The following is a 24,085-nucleotide window of genomic DNA, read 5'->3' as shown; positions in this document are numbered from 1 at the left end:
AGAAAGAGTTCTTAGTCAGGCACCTGCTAGAAAAGGTCTCATATATAGACACACAAAATAACTGGAGGATGATGGTGAAGTGGAACAGACGAGTTAGGATAAAATATCAGAGAACAATCACAAAGAAAGATTTGACATCCATGTGCGTTTAGAATGTTTAGAATTTAGCTGGACATGTTCACCTGTCCATTTGCTGCTGAAATACACATGCTGACACACACACATACACACACACACGTTTGTTTTGGTGAAAAGTGGGTTCATCCCATAGGCGTTATGGTTTTTATACTGTAGAAAATGTATATTCTGTGGCCCTACACCAACCCTACACCTAACCCTAACCCTCACATGAAACTTTGTGCATTTTTACTTTCTCAAAAAAACTCATTCTGTATGATTTATAAGCGTTTTGAAAAACGGGGACATGGGTTATGTCCTCATAAGTCACCCTCTCCTTGTAATACCTGTGTCATACCCATGTCATTGTAAAAAGTTGTGTCCTGATAGGTCACAAAAACATGCCCATATATATATATATATATATGTGTGTGTGTGTGTGTGTGTGTTCAAAGGTTTGGGGTCTGTAAGATATGTTTATTAATTTTCTTACATGTTTGTGCAAAAAAGGTCTCTTATGTTTTCAGCAGCAATCACTCCAGTCTTTAGTCCTTTGGTAATCATTCTAATATGCTGATTTACTGCTCAAGAAACTTTAGAAGAAACTTTCATGATTATCAACATGAAAAGAAAGTTCAAAAGCATTTATTAACATAATTTTTGAAACCGAAATAGAACTTAATATATAAAAGTCTTCAGTTCTGTTCAATTTGAAGCATCCTTGCTAAATTAAAGAAATAAATCTTTAAAAAAACGTTATACTGACTGAATGTTTACACAGTAGTTTATATGTTTATACTCAAGATGTATACATACACAATATTCTATATATAATAAAAATAAATATATATGAATGCTAAGGTGGGTATAAAATTTTTGAGTTGTGTCATTCATAGCTTTTTTTTTTTTAGAAAAACTAAATAACTACAAAAACAGTTCAAATACAACTTATTTACAGCTCATGGCATTAATGTCATTTAATAACATTACAAATCAATGTACATCCATCTTGATCTTTTTTTTTTTGACAAATATCAAAAGTTGTGTGTTTTTAGTAGTAATAATGTGTTTAAAGTGGCAGGCCTACATGAATGATGTGACGTTTAGAGTGTCAGTTTACAATAAACTGCATTTAATAACTTAATACAAAAGTAAATTAAAAAGTAAATAAAAGTTAAACAGTTTATTATTATTTTTCTAAATGTCCTGTCAGTTCTTGATTTGTGTGAACAAATCCCCAACAAATTTGAATGTGTAAACAAACTGTACTAATTGGAGTACAGATAATAATACTGAGTCTGATTAACAAGGCATTGGGGTCATGAAAATATCAGAATGCTCTAGTTTTACTCATTTGGAGCTAGACAAGACAGCATAGTTGATTGTGTGGTTTGCTATACATTATTACTAGAGGAAGTGACATCGAATCAGTGGTGAAAAACATGATTTCAAGTAACTTAAGAGTGCAACACACAGACCTTCCCAGATCCACATCACCTAGAGTGAACATTAAAACACCCTCACAATTGATGATGTGTGGGACTAGGGTCTTTGAAAACAAATGTACTGCTGAAAAAAACAGAGAATACTTTAACTCAACTCAAGGTCAATTAACCTCTCCTCAATCTATGTCCACTTGTGAAAATAATGCCCAAAACTAGATCAGTTTTAGCATGATGGGAATTAAGATTGCTTGTTTGATAGCTCTGGTTGCTAGGAGCCATGGTGTTCTAGGCATTGCAATCTATCACATTATCCCTCCTGTCAGTCCATCTCTTTCTTTCCCTCTCATTCAAACTGCAGAGTTTACTCTGAAGCAGTTTATCCGACCCAAGTGACGCACAGCCCATTATGAAGAGCTTCAGTGACTCTTCCTCTATGACGCTCTGTTCATCGAAAATCCTTCAAGGTCATAACATCGTGTGAAAGAACTGGCAGGGTCAGAGGTCATCGCTTCACCTTGGCATCCTCTTTGATTTTCCAGATCATGAGTTCCATGCAGGCTCGGGCATCTTCACTGGAGTCATGCCCTCCAACTGTAAAGAGACATGAAACACAAAAACAGTCCAGAGCATGGTACTAACAGCCTTTATGTGTCACATGTTATTATATGGGTTTGATAATACACTACTATTATAAAATATTCCTTCAACGGCTAGATAAGAAGGTGAAGCTCATAGAGGCTAGATTTAACCACCAAACAAATACAAATATTTATTATACATGCCAATATTCTTTTTAAATTGTGAAGTATTTATATATTATAGTAACATGGTAGTATTTGTACTGACTGGAATTTATTGTGTCCAGGCAAAGTAAATACTAATGACACTATATTCAGTTATTGATGACAATAATAACACAATGTAAAACTTAATTTTAATGGTCCTTAAAAGTAAGATTCATTTTCTTTATGCAAAAAAGAGTTGAATAACAGAGTGAATAACACCCTGTACATTTTGCTGGGATTCATGCAGATGATGCAAATGCGTGCAGATTAATAGTATCCTCACCGTTGTCTTGTATGATGCGTTTGAGGTAGTCGGCCATAAGGTTGCGCAGGGCACGCTTGTAGGGCAAACCCAGGCGGTGAGGAAACACAATAGCGGTGTCCACAACCAAGCAGTGAATAAGCTAGTAAACACAGAACAGATAGAATCATTGCATTAATAAATACGGATTAAAGGACAAAAAGATATCAATGCTACTTTACTGCACACACTTCTGCAAGCTTGGAATATTTAGGTATTTTATTATGTACCTTTATTTATTATGCTGTTTAATGGCCCTTTGTTTCACAAACACACGTAAAATATCTAAAAATACTATCTAGGCAGGCAACACACTGTGTTTTGGATTATTATTATGAAGACAGTAGAAATAGTGTTTGTGTGAACCTTGAGCGCAAACAGGTCACTCTCAAGACTGTGTCCGATCAGGATGGACTCTGCACTGAACATGCTCAGTAGCACCGCCTGCACATCTCTCAGGGTGATGGTGGTGTTCTCCAGATCATCCTGCGTCACACCTGAAAACCTGGCCAGAAGGGAAACGGGTGTAACTGAAACTGAAGACAACTGAGAGGCAAATGAATGGCAGATCTCTTGACACAATTCCTACCGTGTGTTATAATCCACCACTTTGCTGCCAGGCTTGACAAAAGTGTCATAAATAACCTTGAGGTCAGAGTTAATGACGGTCACTCTGGTCAGCTCCAAACCTTGTTTTGTGTAGCACTATAAATCAAGTATTGAGATGAAATGGAGATTAATAAAGGATTAAAGCTGCTTGTAGAATCGTTAATATCACCTTCACAGAAACTATTTAGACCACATCCTGTTTACTTCACGAGGTTTTTTACATCCACCTAAAAATAAGAGTGGGAGTATTTGAATAACCGTTATTCTCACCATCTCACAGTCCAAGGCGTAGACGCCTCCATTTCCATCTACTGGCAATGGCTTGTTAAAAGTCTTCACAAAACCATCCAAGGACTCTTTACGCCCATCTTGTACGTGTTGCTGAAGGAAAAGGGAACATCTGATATCTTATTTCAGATTTAGGAAGTGATTGTGGGAGATCCAATATTTGCAGATGCATGATGATACCTACTTTAGAAACTTCACATCCAGGAGAACCAACTGCACCAGAGCAGCAGTTGTAAAGTGTCTCCCAACCTCCTGGAACTATGTAAGACACAAAAACATGTCAGTGGAGCATGAAATAGATGAAGCAGTTGTACGGTCTCATCCGGTCTCACACATACACATACCCACCTCTGTTTCTGCGCAATCTTCCCCAGTGGTGACTGCACTCCTCTTTACGCACACAGCTTCCGTTAGCATTTATCTTGTACTCGGCGCCACAACGACAACAGATTTTGGAAAAGCTGAGGAAGATATATAGGACACTTAATCAAAAGTACAAAAGTTATGGTAAGGGAGATATGTTCAAATTTAATACAATATCATCTATCACAAATGTTTCAAGTAATGTAACTCGTGTTCAATGAGTACATGAAAAACAAAACTGTACTGGCTGACTGGGTGATAAACGTTTGAGCGTAGTGCCACCTAGTGGAATGGCCTTTTATTAAAAGATTGAGGCAAAGAATCAGCATCAGGAAATTGGTGTAAGACCATAAAAATAGAACTTACGGTCATTGTTTTTCTTCTCTGGGAGGTTATGGACGACAGCATGACCCGACACCTCAGGGTGAGGTCCGGGGTAGCCATGCTCCAGCAGCTGTTCTTCAGCCATTGCATACTTTTTCAGTTTTTTGTAGAGAATGGCTCCTGAAAACCAGGATGATGCAAAAACACCTGGTGAGCCTTTGGAAATACCCCAATAATATCATCCAGACTGGTTTAATGCTAAAGAAATAATCTGGACATGGGTGAGTGAGATCAGAACAGAAAGCGGTTAGTGTTGTCATTGTTACCTAAAACTATCAATTTAAATAAAGAAATATATATTTTTTTTAAATAATGTTGTTTTGGAAACTAACCGAAACAAAATAAGTACTCTAATTATAACTAAACAAGAAATAAAATACAGATAACCAAAAATAAAATGTGATGAAATTATTAATAAATACTATATAAATGATACTAGAATAACACTGAAGTGGTAGTGAGGTACCTTTAAGGTCTACATCCTGCTGTTTGCCGGAGCGGTTGATTGTGTAGCTGGTTTTAGCAGCAAGCCGTCCACCAAGAACTCCTTCATGAGACTGACACTTTGTATTCACTGATACAGCCGGGCTCTCTTGAGAAATAAACAGCACCAGTCATGGTGAGAAAAATACATATTTTGTACAGTTAAACAACAGAAATTACATTACATCACTTTAGATGAACATCTGCTAGTTAACAAATAAATCCAAAGAAGAAAGGAGAGTATAACGGGAGTATTAATGTGCTTGTGTGTGTTAGACGCACTGTTGGCAGGGGATGAAGGTGTGTTCTTGCTACGAAGTTTCTTCAGTGTGTTTACAGCGACGTTCAGGTAGATGTTCTTACTGCTGCTCCTGTCACACACCACCTTCTCTTCTTCCAGAGCCTGAGAGCGAAGAAGACACAATATACACATCAACAATAAAGGAGTTGCCATTAGAAGGGTTGCTCACCTATAAATGGAAAAAGAATGTTTCATACTATAGCATTGACTTCCATAGTATGAAAAAAATACTGTGGACTGTATAGTCATTAACATTCTTCAAAATATCTTCTTTTGTGTTCAACAAACGAAAGAAACTCATACACGTTCAGAACAGCATGAATGTGTGAAACTGATGACATAATTTTTTTTTTGATAAACTATATCTTTAACTAAACTGGAATTATGGAGGTTTGATGACATACCATCTGAAAAGCTTCCTGTTCAGAGGAACAAAACTTCAGGCACTCATCAATGAAGATGTTTAGGTAACGCTGGCGGACATTAGTGGGCACCTTGGCCCCAAATTCTGCAGGAATGACAGGACGCTTCATGGCAGAGCTCTGTGATGGGCAACAAAGACAGAATGTTAACTGAGGACATGCAAATAGACTGATGAAGGGCTGTTAGAGGGTAACGTCACCTTCATGGTGGGGGTGTGAGCCACTCTTTTCTGCACCGCAGTGGAAGTGGTCTTTGACAGGATGCCCACCGATGTATGAGCTTTGACTGAAAGCTGATCTGTCGCCACTCTGTTGGGTGATAACATCCGACTGCTGGCATCAGCTAGTCCTAAAAAAACAAAAAAACAAAAAACTCAAACATAAACGTGTTTTTAACTCCTAATACTTAATCCTGCTGGACCCCTCATACCAGGCTTTAAGGAGGGCAAGGAGGCATTTGGCCGGTGCGCCACCCGTCGTTTCTCTCCAGAGATCCCCTGTTTTGGGTTGGTTGATGCAGATGCAGCTTTTACTGCAGCAGCCAGCTGTGCCGCCTGTTGCTGGGCCTTCTGCATGCGTTGGTAACAGATCTCCTGCGCTGTCATCCTCCGCTGCGGCATCGGCACAGCGTTCAGCGATGTCCCTGACTGAATATAGAGAATTATTCAAGCAAATAATTAACGGTTGTTCTCCTGCAATTTCTGAACACATGTACCGATTCATCAGTTATTAGTATAGTATAGGTTATGAACCTTATTTAGGTGAACTTTTTCCTCCTTACTTTTTATTCTTATTGAAATCGTAATGCTTTTTTTACATCATATTAATACTGGTATTAATATGTGAAGTTAGTAAGCAAAATACTTGCACTCCAAAATACAAAAATGTAATAAACTGATCAAAAGTAATATTGTTAAATATTAATACAATAAAAAATTTTTAATATATTTTAAAATGTCATTTATTTTTTAAAAAGCTGTATTTTTAGCATTATTACTCCAGTCTTCAGTCTCACATGACCCTTAGGAAATCATTCTAATTTGCTGATTTGGTGCTTAAGAAACATTTCATATTACAATTCAAGTTAAAAAAAAATTTGTGCTACTTAACATTATAGATATCTTTACTGTCTCTGTGGCCAATTTAATGAGCCCTTGCTGAATAAAAGTATTAATTTCTTTTGACACCAAACTTTTGAACAGTATAATATATTTGTCAGTGTATAAATTGCTACAGATTCTGTCTTGACTTGCTTATGGTCATTAACTGTTGCACACCAAATACAGCTAATATGCAAATATGAAGTGCAGGGAACCAATAACAGAGAGATATGTACGAACAAGCATTCTCACACAAACCTTTCCTTGAGCTTTAAAATGTGACACCCTCTTCTTCTGGCCAGGAAAGAGAGTAGTTAAAGTGCTTTCTGTTTCTTCCTCATCCCCCTCCTCCAGTTCCTTTGAAGGCTAAAAACACACATGAGAGTAAAACTGAAATTTCAGTTGAAACTAAGAAACCCAGAACATACTGTACAATGGCAAAAACTTTGCATAACAACCTCAAAACCCCATTTTAGAGTAACCAAAATGACTGAAATGGAAGTAGAGAAATTAATAAAAACTCTGTGTGGTACCTGCTTAGCTTGTCTCCCTTTGTCTTCCATCTTCACCTCTTTGGATTCATTAAATATCCGCAGACACTCGTCCATCGGGTCCGAATCATACTCCATCTCATCCTGCAGACAGGAGTAGTCCACTGCTTCACCACCACCACCATCATCATCATCATCATCCACTTCAGAATCATCTTCCGATGATGTATCTTCAGACATTTTCCTTTTTTGATTCATGATGCTTCCCAGTTTAAAAGCAGAGGCCGTCTTCCTCACTATCCTCTCATCTTCCTCATCATCTTCTTCAGCACTCTCAGCACCGAACAAGTCTATGTGGTTCAGATTCCTCTGTTTGGTCTCACTTGCCTCTTTGTAATCAAGGACTAAGCTGCTTTTTTTGCTTTTGTCTTTAGTGCTGCTGCAACCATGGCTGCTTTTGTTTTTGCCCTTCTCCTTTGTGCTGCTCTCAAGTTTTCCGTTCTTCGGGTCTTTGAATTTGGGTGGCACCTTATTGGTTTTTACCACCTTGTCCATTTTGGGCTTCTTGATGTTGGCACTTCCTCTATCTTTTTCCTTGTGGCAATGTTCACTCTTTATCTTAACTATCTTGTTCTTTTCATCAGTACTTTTTGACTCTGAACCATCTTTCCGCACCTTTTCCTTAGACTTACTGATTCTGTCCTCATGCTTACTTTGGTTCTTGTCTATTTTACTTGAATTCTTTGAAGTAGAACTTTCCCACCTTTCTTTTTGACTCTTCTTATTGGATTCCTTCTCTTTTTTCAGTTTATCAGATTTTATATTTTTCCACTGACTCAAAGGCGTCTTTTTGTCTATCTTTTTGTTTGTCCTGTCCACATCCTGGGACTCCAAATAATCTGATTCGTTTTGTGAGAAAACCTCATCAGTATTAGACACTCGATTTCCTTGCTGTCCCATCGTACCTGACTCTCGTTCCTTTTTCAGGCTGATGTTGATCCCTTTGCGCTGCATTCGGCTTATGGATGTTGGACGATACTCTGTCCCAGAACTTTCCTCATCGGATTCAGAGAAACTCGCAGTGTACTTTGGGACAGATGCTTTAGGAGACATCGACATTGGTTTCTTTGCCGTTGGAACATATTCCTCATCTTCCCCTTGTATTCCAGGGTAAAACCTCTTTCTCGCCTTTCCCTCTGAACACAAAGTCTTTTGTTCTTTTACAGCCAGCTTAGCCGAATAGTTCAAGAGAGGGTCATACTCCATGTCCGAGGTTGGTTTGGAGTTATCCAGAGTGTATTTACACTTTGTACGGGACGGGGGAGGTAACACCTTTTTAATGCTTTTTTTGGAGACAGAGGTGGGCACATATTCCAGTGCATTGGCAATGCTGTTGTCTGAGTCTAACGTGTATTTGCTGGAGCAAGGAGATGGGGTGTATTCACTCGCTTGGCCCATTTGATGGCTCCCAGGATCGTAGCCCTGGTGGGATGATACATTGGGTTTCAGTCTCTTAACAGAGTTTGTGGTCGGCTCATATTCCTGATCGCCAATCCGAGAAAGCTTCTTCTTGTCCCTTTCCATCTCATTGCGAACAGCCTCAATGGCCTGATTGACCAATTCCAGCTCCACAGTACCCAGGTCCACATCCTGTCCCACCAACAGGCTCGACGGTGGCTCCCCATTATAATGTTCACCTGGTCTTACAACCTCTGGGCTGAATGGATCATATCCCTGATCTGTAAACAAGTTACAAAAATCAACCTTGATCTGTAAACAAGTCACACACAAAAATAAAAATAAAAATCAACCACAGGATCAAAACAATATATAGTGCATTGTATTTGTACATACAAATGCAATTAATTGCAAAAAAGACACAAAAAAAACATTTCCCAGTTACTTCCTTTTCGAGGCATCAAAGTTGTTCTGCCAACAGTAAAAGCTATAGAAACTGGTTATTTTTAATAAATAAATTGGACTGTCTGACATGACAGCACTATTGTGGGGTTGTTTTAGTCTCTGTTCCGCAGCAGAAAGCTTTTGTCCATTTAAATGTACATGAACCCGAAGACTATTTGAACAAAGAGAAAACATGACACCACAAACACATTTTAATCACCGTTTGGACTCGCAGAACGCGCTTTAGTCTTATTGATGTCGTATATCCCAGAGGAGGCTCGTCTTTGTTTGCTGTGTCTGAAGTGACAGTAGGGTCTGCTGCACCCATCTGCACCGGCTTTCCCATTAGCATTCTCACAATAAAACGGGCAGTCAATCCCACGGAAAAAACCCGTAGACCTCAACATCGCGTTTCATAACCAGTGTGACTTTGTCTGCCTTTTAACTGGTATGTTTTTGCCACTACGTGCGTGGTTATTTGCATATCCGTATGTTACCACTTTCTTTCGAACAACAGACTTCATACGACACCATATTTTATGAGCGACAGAAGAGCGCAAGGCCCCCAGCGCATGTCGCGCTCTCTACGTAATACAGTTAACCGAATCATCCGCCTGTCAGAATTTAGCACGCTATCTACACCGCGCTTCTGCAATCGAGAAGCTGCTTTATTTGAAAGCAGTTTATCTTGAAACATGTTAATGCCTCGGCTTTAGGCTTTATATTCAAGCCTTTGGCATCTCGTTTTAATCGAATAATTTGTGGTTCTCGTGATTTAAGATGAATATAGGTCAAGGGAGTGTAAAGGAGTGCACACATTGAGAAGTGTTCATAACTGACACACGCACAAAAGGCTTTATTTTAGAAGTCAAAAATTGCGTTCAAATTATTCATCCCCGATGGAGCTTCTTCTGGCTGCAGCAAGCTGGGGAAGAGGAAACAAGGAGAAAAAAATTGTTTTTTTTCTTCAGCAGGGTAATAAAGGGGGGGTGGGGAGTTTGTGTAATAGTTTATAAGTTACAATTGTTAGCAATTTAAATGAAACAATACTCACCTTATACATACAAATAGCCTACACATGTGCAAGTGAGCCCAGTGACAAAAACAACTTGTCCAAGGTGAATATAAACCACAAACAGCCCTCATTCAGAAAGTTGCATAATACAGAATGAAACTCTAAACCCCTTTACAATGCTTTTGATCCGACTTTTATAAAGGTGCGCACACCTGAATACAATCTCAACTATTAACTGACAGGACATCTTAGCCTATTAAAAACTGGGTGTAATTTGAAATCAATTGAAATCCTGATTTATCATTGGCAAATTACACACGTTTTTAAAAAAAAACACATCTTAACAGGGTAATTAGCACTAAACAGTCTCCAGGATCCAATGAGAGAGCATTGGTCATCAGAGAAAGAAAGTGCTCATCTAACACTAGAGGGAGGCATAGCATAAGCACAAAGTATGAAGAGGTATGACCGTTATCACAGTGCAAAACACGAGAGCCTGGATTTTGGTTATTTTTTTATAATAATAATAATTCCAGATCAAATATTTAACCTAAAATCCTGATATAGAAAAATATTTTATTTTAGTTTAAAAAAATCCATTCTAGTACTTTTATAAATATTCTATAGGTTCTGCTAATATCAATAATGTTAATATATACACGCAAAAGTATAATGGCCCTCAATTTATGTACGTTCACACTTGTGGAGGACACATAGCAGTGTGATCAAAACAGTTTGTTGACTTCCTTCCTCCGAGAGTTCATGTCCAACCCACACTTTTACAGTGAGCTGCTAAACTGCTCTTAGATCTTTATGACAACCGTGGGCTAGCTAACTTTTACAGTGTTTACACCAGACGCTGTTATGTAGTCGGCCCTGAAAATCAGCACTTCTCTAGAGCAGCTCTACTCATGTTGACTTAGTAAGGTAATGCATCATGGGAGTCACGCTCAGGTGATAGCGACCTGTGATTATGTCAACAGGATCAGTCACTTTCAGAACCTGTTCGAAGAGGTTGATCTTTATTAGAAGTGTCAATGTTTGCACTAGCAGCATGTGATATGAGGCTCGTGATTCTGTGTGAACACAGGCAGAGGTTGAGATTGATAAAGTTCAACTTTACAGAAACACTGAAGACAAAACAAGAACACTGTTCAAAGCATTTTATTGCGTTTTTGTTGGTTTGTTTTGTACAAAACGATACAAAATTCTGTTACAACAGTCATAAATTTAGCTTCGTGTGAACTGCAGTCAGCCACGTTGTACAGTAAAGTGCTTTTTAAATCAATACCTGTTGCCCCTAAATGTGACCCCATTTTAGATTTTCCCCCCAGTTATTATTTGACACAGTTTTGAATTTGGAAATGGAAAAACAGTGCTCTTAATAAGTGTTGCTGACAACACCCCCAAAACAATAGCCTTCGAACTAGAGGGTCACATTAGATATAGATATATAAACAATTGTGCGTCTGAATACTATTATCCCAATAAACTTTGAATTGGGGAAAAAGAAAACCAAGAAACTTCATATTATGGAATTTTACACTTGTTTGTAATGGCTAATATTGGGCTGTGTAAAACAGGAACATTGAATGAGAACTTTCTACATCCCCCATTTTTGAAAATCCAAGTCAGATCTGTTAATTCAAGGCGACCCATTACTATAATATGGGTAAAAGAGTGGTGAATCTTTTGTCAGAGGCACAGGGACTTATAGAGGACCAGCCAAGCGCCACAGACTCTTCAGAAAATACAAACCCAAACACTTGGGATTTCTGCAATATACCAAAGCCAAGGAGAAAGATAAAATACTGAACAGAAGTGGTGGAAATGGTACTTTCCAGAAAAAAAACTGCTTTAAATCTCAGCTTATGGACATTTTCGTTTGCCATTTGTATATTATGGCAAAAGAAGTTTCCTGAACAAAACATGAGGAAACTTTAGCACATACAATTCAAGTCTTACTGTAAGACATAAAAAACCCACAAAGTTGCATCTGTAAAAAGATTCTTAAAGAAAGAAAAAAAAAACAAAAGCTTACAATCAGTGTCATAATAATCAGCACAATGGGCCCTTCAAAATCAAGGACTGCCATTAGGTTTCTCAAAGCATCTCAGAGCAACACGACAGAAGAGGTGACTCTCTGAAAACATTCAATATATGCTTGGGTGATTTGAACTCCCACTGGTGACATTAATGCTTGCAGAATTTATAGACTTAATCTGAATCCAGAAGTCTGGACTCAAATGCTTTATGCACCTCAGAGAGGGAATGACGGTCTGTGCTCAGCTCAACCAAGTATGCGGTGTCTTCTGAACTGGCTAAAACTGATTCAAGATCAGCACTACCAGATACCTCAGTGCATTCGATTTTAGAAACGAGTGCACTTTGGCTATAACTGATGCATCTTACTAAAACGATCAAGCCACCAATCATTTCGGAGAGAAAAGGGGAGTTAAAACAACCCTGAAGCCATTTCCAAATCATGAACGAAAACAGTAAAACATCAGATCTGTACAAGACTAGATGACGCCCTCTCTTTTTTCCTTCCTTTCTCCCCGACTCTACTCACATTCACTCTCATCTTTACAGCATATAAATCAACATGAATAAAGTAACAAAACTATAAAAAAGGAAAACGTTCCGCTTGAACAGCACCTGCATAAAAATAATATTCTTTCAATAAAAAGTTAAAGAAAGCTCAACATTTGAAACATCAGTGTGGCACACTCTGCACTGGAGTCAACCATTAACGTATATATAAAAAAAAAGAAAAACAAGTAAACTTTCTTAGACCATTTCAATTACACAGCTACATTTTCTTGGAAGACTTTTTTTGTTTAGTTTTTTTTTTAATACGTATATTTTTTTTCCTGGAAAATGCTTTTTTTTTTTTTTATGTTACTTGAAAATAATCTCTCCCTCCCCTCTTAATATTTATATAGTTTGCTTTTTGGTGGCATCCACAATCTGACAGTTCAATATTTCTATAAACAAAGTGGGGTACAAGCTCGAAGCCTGAACTCTCTGATACGTAAAGGTTTATAGTCACTCTTAACGGTTATTGATTCGGTTTTGGTGAAATTTACAGGAAACTTTAAGAGTTTCCTAGATATCGGTTTGGATGCACCAGATGCTGCAATTCCAATTTGAGTCTTGCAAGGCAAAAACCTTCTATACACCCTAAATCAAATGCATTTACCGGTTCCTCAACTAGGGGAAAGCAGACTGCTGGGATAGTCTATCTTTAAGGACACAGTCTGGAAGTGCTTGAATAACAAAGAAAAAACTAGCTATTCCTAAAGGTCAGTCAGGGGATTTTCTAGTCGCAATTAAAAGGCTGTGGGGGAAGGACATCGATGCATTAAATTAGGCGAGGCACTATTATCAGAGCTTCGCTCCACTTATACAAGATCTCTGCTAAAGTAATGCAAGTCATAATAGCCTTCATCAGGGTTGCATAAGCATATACCAGTATCTTCAGTATCTGCTGAAGGGGAGGGGGATATATGCACACACAAATACAGGAAGAACATTCCTGGAAACAAATGCAGTTGTATCTCTCATAGAGAAAATTCACAGTGGATCCAGTTGTAACGTGGAAGCAGCACAAAAAGAGGTTTGGGAAGGAGGTGGGAGGTATTAGACCTTTGGTGTCGGAGCTGGTATTTTACGCTCTACCTTTAATTTCTGAATGGCTTGTGTAACCCAATCTCTATCCTAAACGGAGTCCAGTTCATTCGCCTTGAGCTCGCAAGGTAATTGCCATGCTGGCGAGTTGATCAAAGTGCTGGAGGAGCTCTTGCTGGAGCAAACTGGATTTGCAACAGGCACAAACTGAACCATCATTTAGGAAAGGGCTGGGTCCCATTCAAGTGGGCAGACGAAATGGAGAGGAATTTGCACAAAAGGTAGCAGATACATTTGAAATTGGAAAATTGTTCACGGGGAGCCCAGCTCAGCTGATCAAACACAGTCTCCCACAATGACCAGCGGTGCCAGGAGCTGCCTGAGCTCGGAGGCAGACACAGGTGCTCCTTTCAGCAGGCTACTCCTCTGTCTGCGCTTGGCCAGTTTAGAGTTGGAGGGAGGGGAGAGGCGCATGGAGGTGGAACTGGCGGTGACGACCTGAGGGGAGTCCTGCAGCTGCTGTTCTTCCAGGTCGTCTTGCTCAGCTAGTTGCCGGTTCATGGCAACAGCCTTGCCCGCAAAGAATGTCAGGTCCTTAGTGCTGCTGTTCCTGTGAGCATGGAAGGAAGGACGAGGTTAGTCTGATGAGGATGCTACAAGCTGCATGTATTAGCAGAAAAGCTGGTACCAACTCAACTCACCTTGGAAGCAGGATAGAAGAAGGGAGACAGTCAAAGGCACCCTGGAGAAAGAAGACAGTAGAAAATCATGAAGATACAGTCTAAGGTTGCTAAAATGACACTCAGAAGTTTTGTTGAATAATCAGTAACTTACCCCTCGTACCCAGGGGTGCTGGAGAACCTGAGCAGCGCTAAGACGCTTCTTGGCGTCCCGCACAAGCAATTTGGAAATGAGGTCTTTGGCACTTGAGGAAATGTGAGCCCACTCTTTCTCTGGAAACTCATACTTGCCCTCTTGGATGCTTTCAAACAAAGTGTTCTGGGGGGAATCAAAGAAGCAAGATATGATTATGTATTCATTGATATGTATGATAGTTTTGATGTTGGTTTATAACCGTTCACACAGTGGTTGAATAGACTAGGTAGTGTGATTTACCTGACATGCATGACAAGGGTCTCCATTCTCCCATCCACAGTCACTTCCACAGTGGCCAACGAAGGGAGGGTAACCGCTCAGCATGATGTAGAGGATGACACCCAGGCTCCACAGGTCACAGCGCTTATCGTAGATGGTCGCCTCCTCATTGAAGGCTTCCACAACTTCCGGCGCCATGTATTCAGCAGATCCACACTAAAGTGGGAGCAAGAAGAGATAAGAAGAAAGTAATCGTTAGCACATGGGTCTTTTCAGTCAAAACGCAAAAACACTGAAATGGCAGTCACATCGGCTATGCAATGTGGCGAGCATACACAGAGCTAAGACTTTTTTTTTTTTTTTTTAAAAGTGTGTTATGTACTTTCTAAATTTTTTTCTCCTAACTGTGGATGACCTTGTTCACATTCATGCATCTAGCTGACAAATGTCATGTGTTAATGCGAGAGCCCTAAGCCTGTCTGAAACCAACAGTGTGAGAATCACATGGTAAACAGCAGATCGCGCCACGCGCTTAGTTGGAGTGGAGGGGGGGAAAGTGTGGATAACGACAGATTATCTATTTGAATGCTAAAGTATTCATCCCTGGTTCTTGCTTATGAAACACATTTCTGCCGCAGTCTATATAGAAAATGTGACGGTGGCGTACAGATCCTTAATTGAGGTAACCAGGGTAACGTCTGTTATGTCACAGATGGAGGCGGGGGAGTGAGTGTTTTGAGGGCTCAGCTGCAAGTGCACACTGCTTTGTTGGTTCGGGCTCCGACAGCATCTGCCTAAAACTAGGTTGCGCATTGGGACAGAAAAAAATTTTTTTAAAAAATTGTGCGTCCCAGAAAACCCAAATACCATGCTTCATTACATAACCGCAACACACACTCAGTTTGCAACAACATCGCCACACGGACCGAAAAATCTTCGATAAAACCTCTCTGTAATAACAGTTCAGTAGTTCAGCAGGACAAAAAACCCTTCTGGAAGAATCTGCAGAACTGGGTTTCTTTTAGTTTTCCTCGACAGGCTGGGCCATCTTGCTGCATTAAGACCCTATAATTATGCGGCGACTCAGACTGAGGTCAGTGTTACAAAATAACTTGCAATAAAAAAAATTCCAAGAAATCAAAGATCCCAGAACTTCCCCGAATTTGTCTACTTCAGTTCTGACGCATCCATGCCAACATCTGAACCCTACATGACATAAATAATTTGCCCATATAATAACTTATTATCATACAAAGTTGAAGTTCACAATTTGGAATAAATCAATAATGCTGCAAATCCAGTGATTGGTATGACCAATCTGTATATTTTCACAGGTGTTTGCAACATGGTCATGTTTTGGTTTGTGTCTCTGAGGTTAAAGGAAGCGGTCGGTCTGCTCTACTTGTTTCTTTTGTCGTCCTCAACCCAGCTGCCGTTGTTGCTCCGCCTTCTTGCACTTATGTAATGCTATTTCGCAGTGCAGGAATCCGAGTGCAGACAAAAGCGTCCACTGTTGCACCCAACCCCCATCCACACCGCTGTTTTGGCTCTGCCTCTCAATACCCTCACTTCACAACCACCCCCACTCCTGAACAAAAGACTTTCAGAAAGAACGACCAATCCAAAGCTACATATACATTGCTACAGCATGTAAGCAGTCAGCTGTGTACCCAATTTCTAGAAACCAGGAAAACAGAGCAACCTGTAATTGGCAAATAAGGGCTCATGTTTTGCAGCAGTTTCCACGCGTTTCATAAAACCTAAATATATTCCTCTGACTCGCTTGTGAGCCTATCTCTGTGATCTGTGTCTGGGTCTCGAATGATAAGGGTGCAACAGATTTTCAGTTTCATGACACACTTCAGCTGTAAGACTAGCTCAGCATTGCATCAGTCACTTGCTACAAGCATCTATCACATGAGTACATATGGGGCTTTCCAAGGAAGGACTAACTGGCTTTAGTAGTCGCGCAGTCAGTTCGTGTGTTTTTGTCGTTGGCGGTAAGGCATGCATCAGCTGATCGAGCGAGTCATCTATACATGCATGAATTTCCACTGCGGTTATTGGTCAACACGCAGTATAAGAGTACATGCAGTGCAAGATCATCAAAAGAAAGCGCTTTTCTACTCAGTTCAGGAAGTAAAGTACAAGCACTTCTCAGAAACAGACTTTTTTTTTTTTTTTAAGCATTTGTGATATGATCAGACTAGTACACGCACACGCAAAAAGCCTGCGGTAACTGTAAAAAGATAATTATTTTAAAAAGGGAAAATCTTACAAGAAGCAAAGCAATCAAGTTATAAACAGAGTTAACATCAAGCTAGCGGTGAGAAAAACACTGATAAGATCCTTGGGATCCTGCCAAAGAAAAACATGTTGAGTGTATGACCAGAGTGCATTAAATGCTCCTCCCCCTTTCATCCGCCCTCTCACCAAACCAATCACAGAACAGTTGCTAGGTGTGGGGTGGTAAGACTGACTGAAAGACTTATGCCCAGACAGGCTTGAGGAAATCCACAGAGACAAAAACAAATGAGAAATGGAATCTAAACTGTGCTTAAGGGAGAAGGTACAGCAGGAAATTGAAGCACAAAGACAAAATTCTCCTCATGCTGTCCAGAAGTGGGAAAATGACAATTGAAAAATTGGAACTATATAAACATTGGCTCAAAGTAAAAAAAAAATAATAATAAATACATTTCTGATTGAGGACATGTTTCTTGGAAAAAAACGGAAGCAGCCAAGAACAAAACATTCTTACAAATCTGGAAGCTTCCTACTTCAAGGTGTTTCTCACTGCACAACTAAGTCTGAATTTTTAAAGAGATAATTCACCCAAAATATTAAATACTTCATGTTGTTCAAAACCTATAGGACTTCTTTTCACCTACACAAAAGTACTATTTTGAAGATATATTTTGAAGAATGATTTAACAGTTTTAACCGTGTTAACTGTTTTGCAGAATAAAGTTCTACGAGTTGGAAATGACAAGGATTTGGGAAAATGACAAAATTTTAGATCTCTTTAAATACATGCAATGCATTAAATCAAACCCTCTCCTCTACTGCAGATTCACATGAGATGCCCATAAAGCAAGCACATAAAGACAACCCCCACATTGGTTTACTGACTAGATACACTAAAACCTTTCACCCTTTAACCATTCAGTCCACAAATAGTCTTTTCAACAAGCTGTTGGAGCCAACTCCGGTTACCCTGAAAGCCCCTTGCAGAGGATTTCTCACTGTCCACCCCCAACAAATCACCTGTTCTTGCCTGTCTTGCCCAAATCATTCAAAACCATCAAGGTGAAGACAGATCTTGTGCTAACACCCACACAAGCACACAGCAGAGATAAACTCTTAAGCTTAAAATAATAAACCCAATTTCAAATATTTAGAAAGAAACAGGAACTGGGATCATTTTTAAGATTGTAAGCCAAATGTTATCCACAAGTCTGTGAAGTTGATAACTACATGGATGGGCTCAGTACTGGCGCTCCACTATCTGAAAACAGAGATTAGACTCTTAAAAGTTCCACTGTGGTAATAAACCAGCCCTTGACCTCCTCACTGTCTCTAGAATGATTACATTAGCCAATGAGAATAAGCTACTCTACTGACACTACTCTACATCCATCAATCGCATTAAAGCAGGTCCTCCTGATAAGTAACGACATTGACAATGTGCACATCTTATCCATAAATTTCAAAACAACAGTGAGGCGGCCGTTAACAGCTTATCATGTTTGTTTTTTTCAGTCAAATGCAATTCCTAGTTTGGGTGAATCGGTGTTCACAGGGTCACAAAGACACTCACTGGAGTAAGGAGCTCTGGAGTGGAGATGGGCGAACGGTCACTATTGAGTTTAATTCCGCTGCCCAGATCAAAATCACAAATCTTCACAGGCGAAATCTGGAAGAAACACATCAACAGAAAATCTGATCAAAAACCTTTGCTCAGAAATGACTATAGCCAAAACTGACCACCACTGAGTGTTTACAGTCTGCTTGGAAACCTCGACTAATCTGATCAAAAATGCAAAGTATAATCTGAATCTTTGACTTGGCAATCATGCTGTCGTAAAAGACTCACCCTGTCCCCGTGCTCACACAAGATGTTTTCAGGCTTCAGGTCTCTGTGGGCCATTCCTACAAAAGCACACACACAAGTCATGAGTTAGTTGTGTGGTATTCAGGCTAAGTGAAGATATTAGACAGGGCAAAGATAGGCGGATGTTTCCAAAACCGCTTGTTGCTAAGTGCTACTAAAATTAGCTTAGCAACCCCTCACCCAACAGTACTGACAGGAATAAAACATAAACCCACAACTTCACCTAGAAGTCCAGTGTGCATCCCTCAAGCTAGTCTATGAACTATGATCAAGTTACAACTTGATTCAATTTCAGACAGCCCCCATAACCTCCCCTTCCCCAGCTATTTCTTATCTCCCCTTTCCAGGCCTAAAACACTCCTCCCAGTCTGTTCGCATACCTTTATTGTGAAGGAAGTCCAGTGCACTCGCAATGTCCTGCACCACAATGCTAGCTTCCTGCTCGCTGAAGTATCTCCTCCTGTGAATGTGGGCCAAGACTGAACCTAAAAAAACACATTGTTACAAATTAACACCAGGGCATGCAATCCATACATTCCAATGGAGAGGGTCTCAATTTAATCACTCATGGTTGGTCTTTGAGCCCAGGGAAGACTGGGTAATTGTTTCTCAAAAGTTACATAACACCACAGAAGCACACCTACCTCCTCTCAGCTTCTCAAACACAAGGTAAAACTTGTCCTCCTCCTCAAAGAACTCCACCAGCTCCAGAATATTTCTGTTGGGTGGACAAAAGATCGGGGTCAAAACCACCTTGTCGACAGTGGCAGGTTATTAAAACACGAAACAAAAAGTTTGACAATGGGTTACCTGTGGCCCTGACACTGGTACAGCATTTCCACCTCTCTGAAAACACGACTCCTGCTGTGTCCTGGCCTTTTCTCAATGATCTAAGAGTAAAAAAATAAATTAAAAAAATGTAAGGTTAGGATCAAAGCCAAGTGAGAAACAACATCCTAAAATGACAACTGCTCCTTAATCTAAGTGACAATCTGATTACAAATCAACTTCCAAAGGAAATATAGACTGCCGTTTAATCCATTTCAAAGTTATAGCTAACCAAAAAAAGTGAACGATCAAGTGTTGTTTTTGTTTTATATGCGTGTTGCATACAAGTGGATATGTACATTTTAAAACTGAATAAAGCAAATGGGATATCTTAATGTTGATTTGGACCTGTATGCCCTGTATGGAGAAAAAAATACTTTTGTTTTGCACAGATTGTTTTTATTCTAGGGTAAACTATCCCTCCAAAAAAACTAACATTAAAAAGTTCTTAGAAACTGAAAACGAGGGGCCCACACCATTAATTTAATCCCTCCAAGACCAATGACCAAATACATAAGCAGAAGTTACTATTTATTTTGAATCACATCCTCCCCCATGCGAGGCCTCTGTGTTTTCCTGACTCTGTGTGGCTCTTCCGGCTCCCTGGATTAGCTATTGAGAGCGTGCAGGCGAGCACACAATGCGTATCAGGGTTAAGAATGAGGCCTGCAGGCCAGCGCATTCCCAAAACCCTAGCACTGCTGCCACACGGCTGAGTCAGCAATCTCTACTCAAAAGCAGCAAAAACAATTACAGGGTATTATAAATGCTTAAGGCAACCTGAGGGATGTGGTGACAGATTTCACCTAGTTGAAGTCTAAACATGTTATTTGCTGCACAGAAAAGCTTTCACAATATGCTGGCAAACACGTTTTGCTATACGATGCAAGTGAGAGCGCCCATAAATTAGAAAGGCGCCCTATAGAGTCTGACCGCTGTCTGTAAATCAAACCATGCCTGTAAACACTACTCAGGCCCGGCTGAGGCTGCTACTGGAGTTGTTTTCATTCAGGCTTAACTTTAGTTCAGACCAGGACACCAAAACTACGCTAAAAGGAGGAGGGGGATGGCAGGACATCTGGTGAGAGTTGTCTGAAACCCATCCCAGCATAAACTGATCTAATGCTTGTAACGATCCATCCCCCTCAGGGATTGAAACTCATCCCTAAATCATTAAATTGTCTTTGTTTGGCTGGATTATAAGAGGACCTTATATTAAAATAAAACATACTATATTGTTCCTCTTTTGGGTTTAAATTTTAAAAAGGAAGACAATTTAAAATTCTGATAAAAATAAGAAAATTAACAAAATATAGGGTTTAAAAAAAAAAAGTTTTTAAATGATACATCAGGACACAAAACAAAACATGCAAAATGTCACAACAATCACAACTTCCTCAAATCAGTCAAGTAAAAAGAAGACATATTTCTGGCACACAATGTACGTTTCCTAACATGTTTTTGTTCTAGATTCTGCAATAAAAAATTTTTTTGTAAAGTAGGTAAACCCTTCAAGGATTTAACTCCACTCTAGCCCCTCCTACTTTTGAGGTTTATGTTTTATCAGACTTTCCAGTACATTATGTTCTTGCTACAGTACAACCTACAAGCCAATGAGAGCGCTGAACAGTAAGAGCATGTAACTGTTCCACATTTCTGATTGGTTGGCTTTCTATCCGGTCTAACAAAAACAATGAAGTCTTTCCGTTAAGCCTGCTCTAGAACTTGTTAAACTACAAGCGCTGTTTGTTCAACCATCCGTGTCAGGGAACAACAACATCACATGGTTAAGAGAAAGCGGCTTAGATAAACTACACAGACAGTTGCAAAAACTTCAGTTTGCGGTCTACGGATTTAAAAAGTTGTGAATGAATTTAGTAATCTTAACATTTTCAAACCCAAGTATGCTTTTAATAAGCATGGCCTGAACATGACATACCCATCCACAGCTTGCAGATATCTAGCATGCCTTCTCCAATCACATGCAACAATGCCAGTCACAGTCAACGTCTAACCTGCAAAGCATCTTACCTTCACAGCATATTCTTTGTGGGTGATTTGGTTGATGCAGGTCTGGACTCTGGCATAGGCCCCTTCTCCCAGCACCTCATCTTGCAGTTTATATACATCTGACATCAAAACAAAAGTGTTATTATTACACAACTGAACCTATTTGGACCTGTCAAACTGTAAAAGCATGCTTGAATAATTTCCCTGGAGAAATGTAAACGCCTTGCAAAAATAGAAAACCCCATGCAATATGCACTTACCCTCAAATCGCCCTGAGAAGCTGTCTGTTGCCCTGCATCTCTTTTTCTTTTGTTTCTCTTTTTGGCATCTGGGATGTCGATGGGCTGGCTGGATAGCATGTCTGCACATCACAACAGAAAGAAAACTCTAATTTGAAAACCTGATAAGCTGTGATATAAACATGCACTGAAAGCAACTTGATTATAACCAGAAAGTATTCATCCCTAATCTTTAAAGATAATATGTTAACACTGTTTCTGCCAACAGGACAGGTCTTCCTATTGGTGTTTCCATAACAGTAGATAAAACATCAACTTACCAGGTCGGGTGGAACAATCAAAATCAAAGGAAGATTCAAGGAGATGGGATCCGGTTTTGGAAAATTCCTCAGATTCAAAGGGATTTTGGCCCTGGAGATAAAAGAATATATTATTCAAGACTTAAACAGTTCAACAGTCACTTATTACTAGGCTTCTAATGAACAACTAAGAGCTTCCTGGCATTCGCTTTAATGTTTAATTAATGGTTGATCTCTGATATCCTATGCAATGTAATCAGCCTGATCGAAGTATAAATAAATGAGCATCTGTGCCTATCATGTGACATGATCCATTGCCTAATGCCAAAACAATTCATTTGTTCATGCAACAGCAGTGGAGGCGAGTGAGATTGCACTCTCACCTTAAAAGAGCGATGGAATCCGGTAACTTCAGTGATCTTGTTCTGCACCATTTTGTTCTGATTTGTGGGACTGGTGGATGTCGACAACGGTGGTTTTAGCTTTAGTGCTAAATTTCACTCAGCTAATCCAATGTCTTAGGAACCGTGGTGCTTTAAACGGATTCCTGTGGGGAATAATTTGTTTATTATTACCCTTGACATTATGAATTATAATTATACATTTGTAAAAAAGATTCAGAATCACCATAATAGCAGTCCAAACGACTTGTGCGCTATATATATATATATATATATATATATATATATATATATATATATATATATATATATATATATATATATATATATATATATATATAAAAACTTTAAATCGACTTATAGCATTTTGTAAGGATAGACCAATAATAAGTTGTTAGCTCACTGGAGTTGTAGATCAACCTGGATTAACGATCTCGGATACCACCATTCATTAACGTCAATGAATACAAAGACTTATTTTTTTTCTTTTGCAAAATGTCTCCATTGGGTTTCCGAAAAACAATTAAGTGGTAGGGGTTTGTAACGATATGAGTTTTAAATAAAAATGACAATTCTTATTTCTGAATGAACTGGCCCTTTAAATCGACACCTCAAACAGATAATATAAGGTTAAAGTTACAGGCGCAGTACAAGCAAGTCACGTCACAAAGACACTTGCATTTACATGCCCGTGAGACTTGTGCCAAGAATAACTCCGGTGGAAAAAGCTCGCCATTTCCGCCCGTTATTGACTCAACGACATACATTACTCTCCTTATGAGACTAAAGTTAATCACATGCACTCGTGATGTTCAACGAATCAACACATTGAATGAATACAATGAATGATTCAAAAACAGTTTGCAACGCAATATTGACGAGTAATGAGTCCACCAGCATCTTAAATTCAATGTAAAGCAACGAAATCCTCCCAAAGACAAATGACAGCAATAACTTATATGAAATTGTAATTTCGAGACATTTCCATTTCCAAAGATCTGCCAACAGTGAACCAAATCCAACCGTTGCGTCGCATCCTTTAAAATCAAAGTTTGCTCTTCTGTCAATCCCGATCTATCGGCTGAATGTAAAGCTCGTCCTTACCCCCGTTACTGTCTTAAAAGCTCCAGGCTTGACGCCGTTGTATGAGCCTCTGCTTCGGGAGCAGCAGATGGTGGCCGTGGGCGGTAGGGACTAAATGCGTGGAAGGTACAAAAAAGACACACAGCGATCCTTGGTTTTATAATCTCAAGCCTCTTTGTACCCACCTCCTTCAGTTAGACCAGCCCCCTAGTCTCTGTAAACACGTACCACACACACTCCGCACAAACTGAGAGAGAACGAGAGTCACGTGGGCTGGTGACGAACGTTAGGATTTAAGCCTGAGGTGAATAGAGGCGCTGATGGGCTTTAGTCTGCTGATTTTTTATCACTAAAAATGTAAAATATTTTTAAACTGTTAC

The 24,085-nt window shown here is 39.4% G+C and overlaps 2 protein-coding genes across 3 annotated transcripts; both read right to left on the bottom strand.

The window, feature by feature from the left end:
- Positions 1-1,047: 1,047 nt before the first annotated feature.
- LOC113069920 (RNA exonuclease 1 homolog) lies at positions 1,048-10,213 on the bottom strand. Of its 2 annotated transcripts, XM_026243041.1 has the most exons (17): positions 10,046-10,213; positions 9,212-9,916; positions 7,132-8,828; positions 6,857-6,964; positions 5,929-6,145; positions 5,699-5,847; positions 5,481-5,618; positions 5,058-5,178; positions 4,759-4,884; positions 4,271-4,412; positions 3,894-4,006; positions 3,730-3,803; positions 3,528-3,638; positions 3,238-3,353; positions 3,015-3,153; positions 2,631-2,751; positions 1,048-2,153 (listed from the first exon to the last, which is right to left on the bottom strand). In XM_026243041.1, the coding sequence occupies exons 2-17, from the start codon at positions 9,396-9,398 to the stop codon at positions 2,065-2,067; spliced, it is 3,648 nt and encodes a 1,215-aa protein (XP_026098826.1). In that variant the 5' UTR covers positions 9,399-9,916; positions 10,046-10,213; the 3' UTR covers positions 1,048-2,064. The 2 variants fall into 2 exon arrangements, 1 of the variants encoding a protein (XP_026098826.1); XR_003279827.1 differs by lacking the exons at positions 1,048-2,153; positions 2,631-2,751; positions 3,015-3,153; positions 3,238-3,353; positions 3,528-3,638 and having other exon boundaries at positions 4,275-4,412.
- A 942-nt stretch (positions 10,214-11,155) lies between these two features.
- Positions 11,156-23,857, bottom strand: LOC113069921 (MAP kinase-interacting serine/threonine-protein kinase 2-like). The gene is given in 15 exon segments (XM_026243042.1): positions 11,156-14,246; positions 14,338-14,378; positions 14,471-14,635; positions 14,753-14,947; positions 18,552-18,647; positions 18,828-18,883; positions 19,226-19,330; positions 19,490-19,563; positions 19,656-19,735; positions 21,705-21,802; positions 21,944-21,997; positions 22,000-22,044; positions 22,243-22,333; positions 22,605-22,768; positions 23,727-23,857. Coding segments are annotated over 14 exon segments (1,425 nt in total). The 5' UTR covers positions 22,656-22,768; positions 23,727-23,857; the 3' UTR covers positions 11,156-13,972.
- Positions 23,858-24,085: the final 228 nt, after the last annotated feature.

Source organism: Carassius auratus, unplaced genomic scaffold, assembly GCF_003368295.1.
Source record: "Carassius auratus strain Wakin unplaced genomic scaffold, ASM336829v1 scaf_tig00002576, whole genome shotgun sequence".
NCBI classification, from domain to species: Eukaryota; Metazoa; Chordata; class Actinopteri; order Cypriniformes; family Cyprinidae; genus Carassius; species Carassius auratus.
Note: the sequence above shows the minus strand (reverse complement) of the source record. Positions and strands in the feature narration are given on the sequence as shown.

Coding starts and splice junctions, on each gene's coding strand:
- LOC113069920 (XM_026243041.1), bottom strand. CDS start 9,398: ATGTTGAGGTCTACGGGTTTTTTCCGTGGGATTGACTGCCCGTTTTAT. Junction 4,413..4,758: donor GCAGGATGTAGACCTTAAAG/GTACCTCACTAC, acceptor CCTGGTTTTCAG/GAGCCATTCTCTACAAAAAA. Junction 4,007..4,270: donor AAGAAAAACAATGACCGTAA/GTTCTATTTTTA, acceptor TATCTTCCTCAG/CTTTTCCAAAATCTGTTGTC.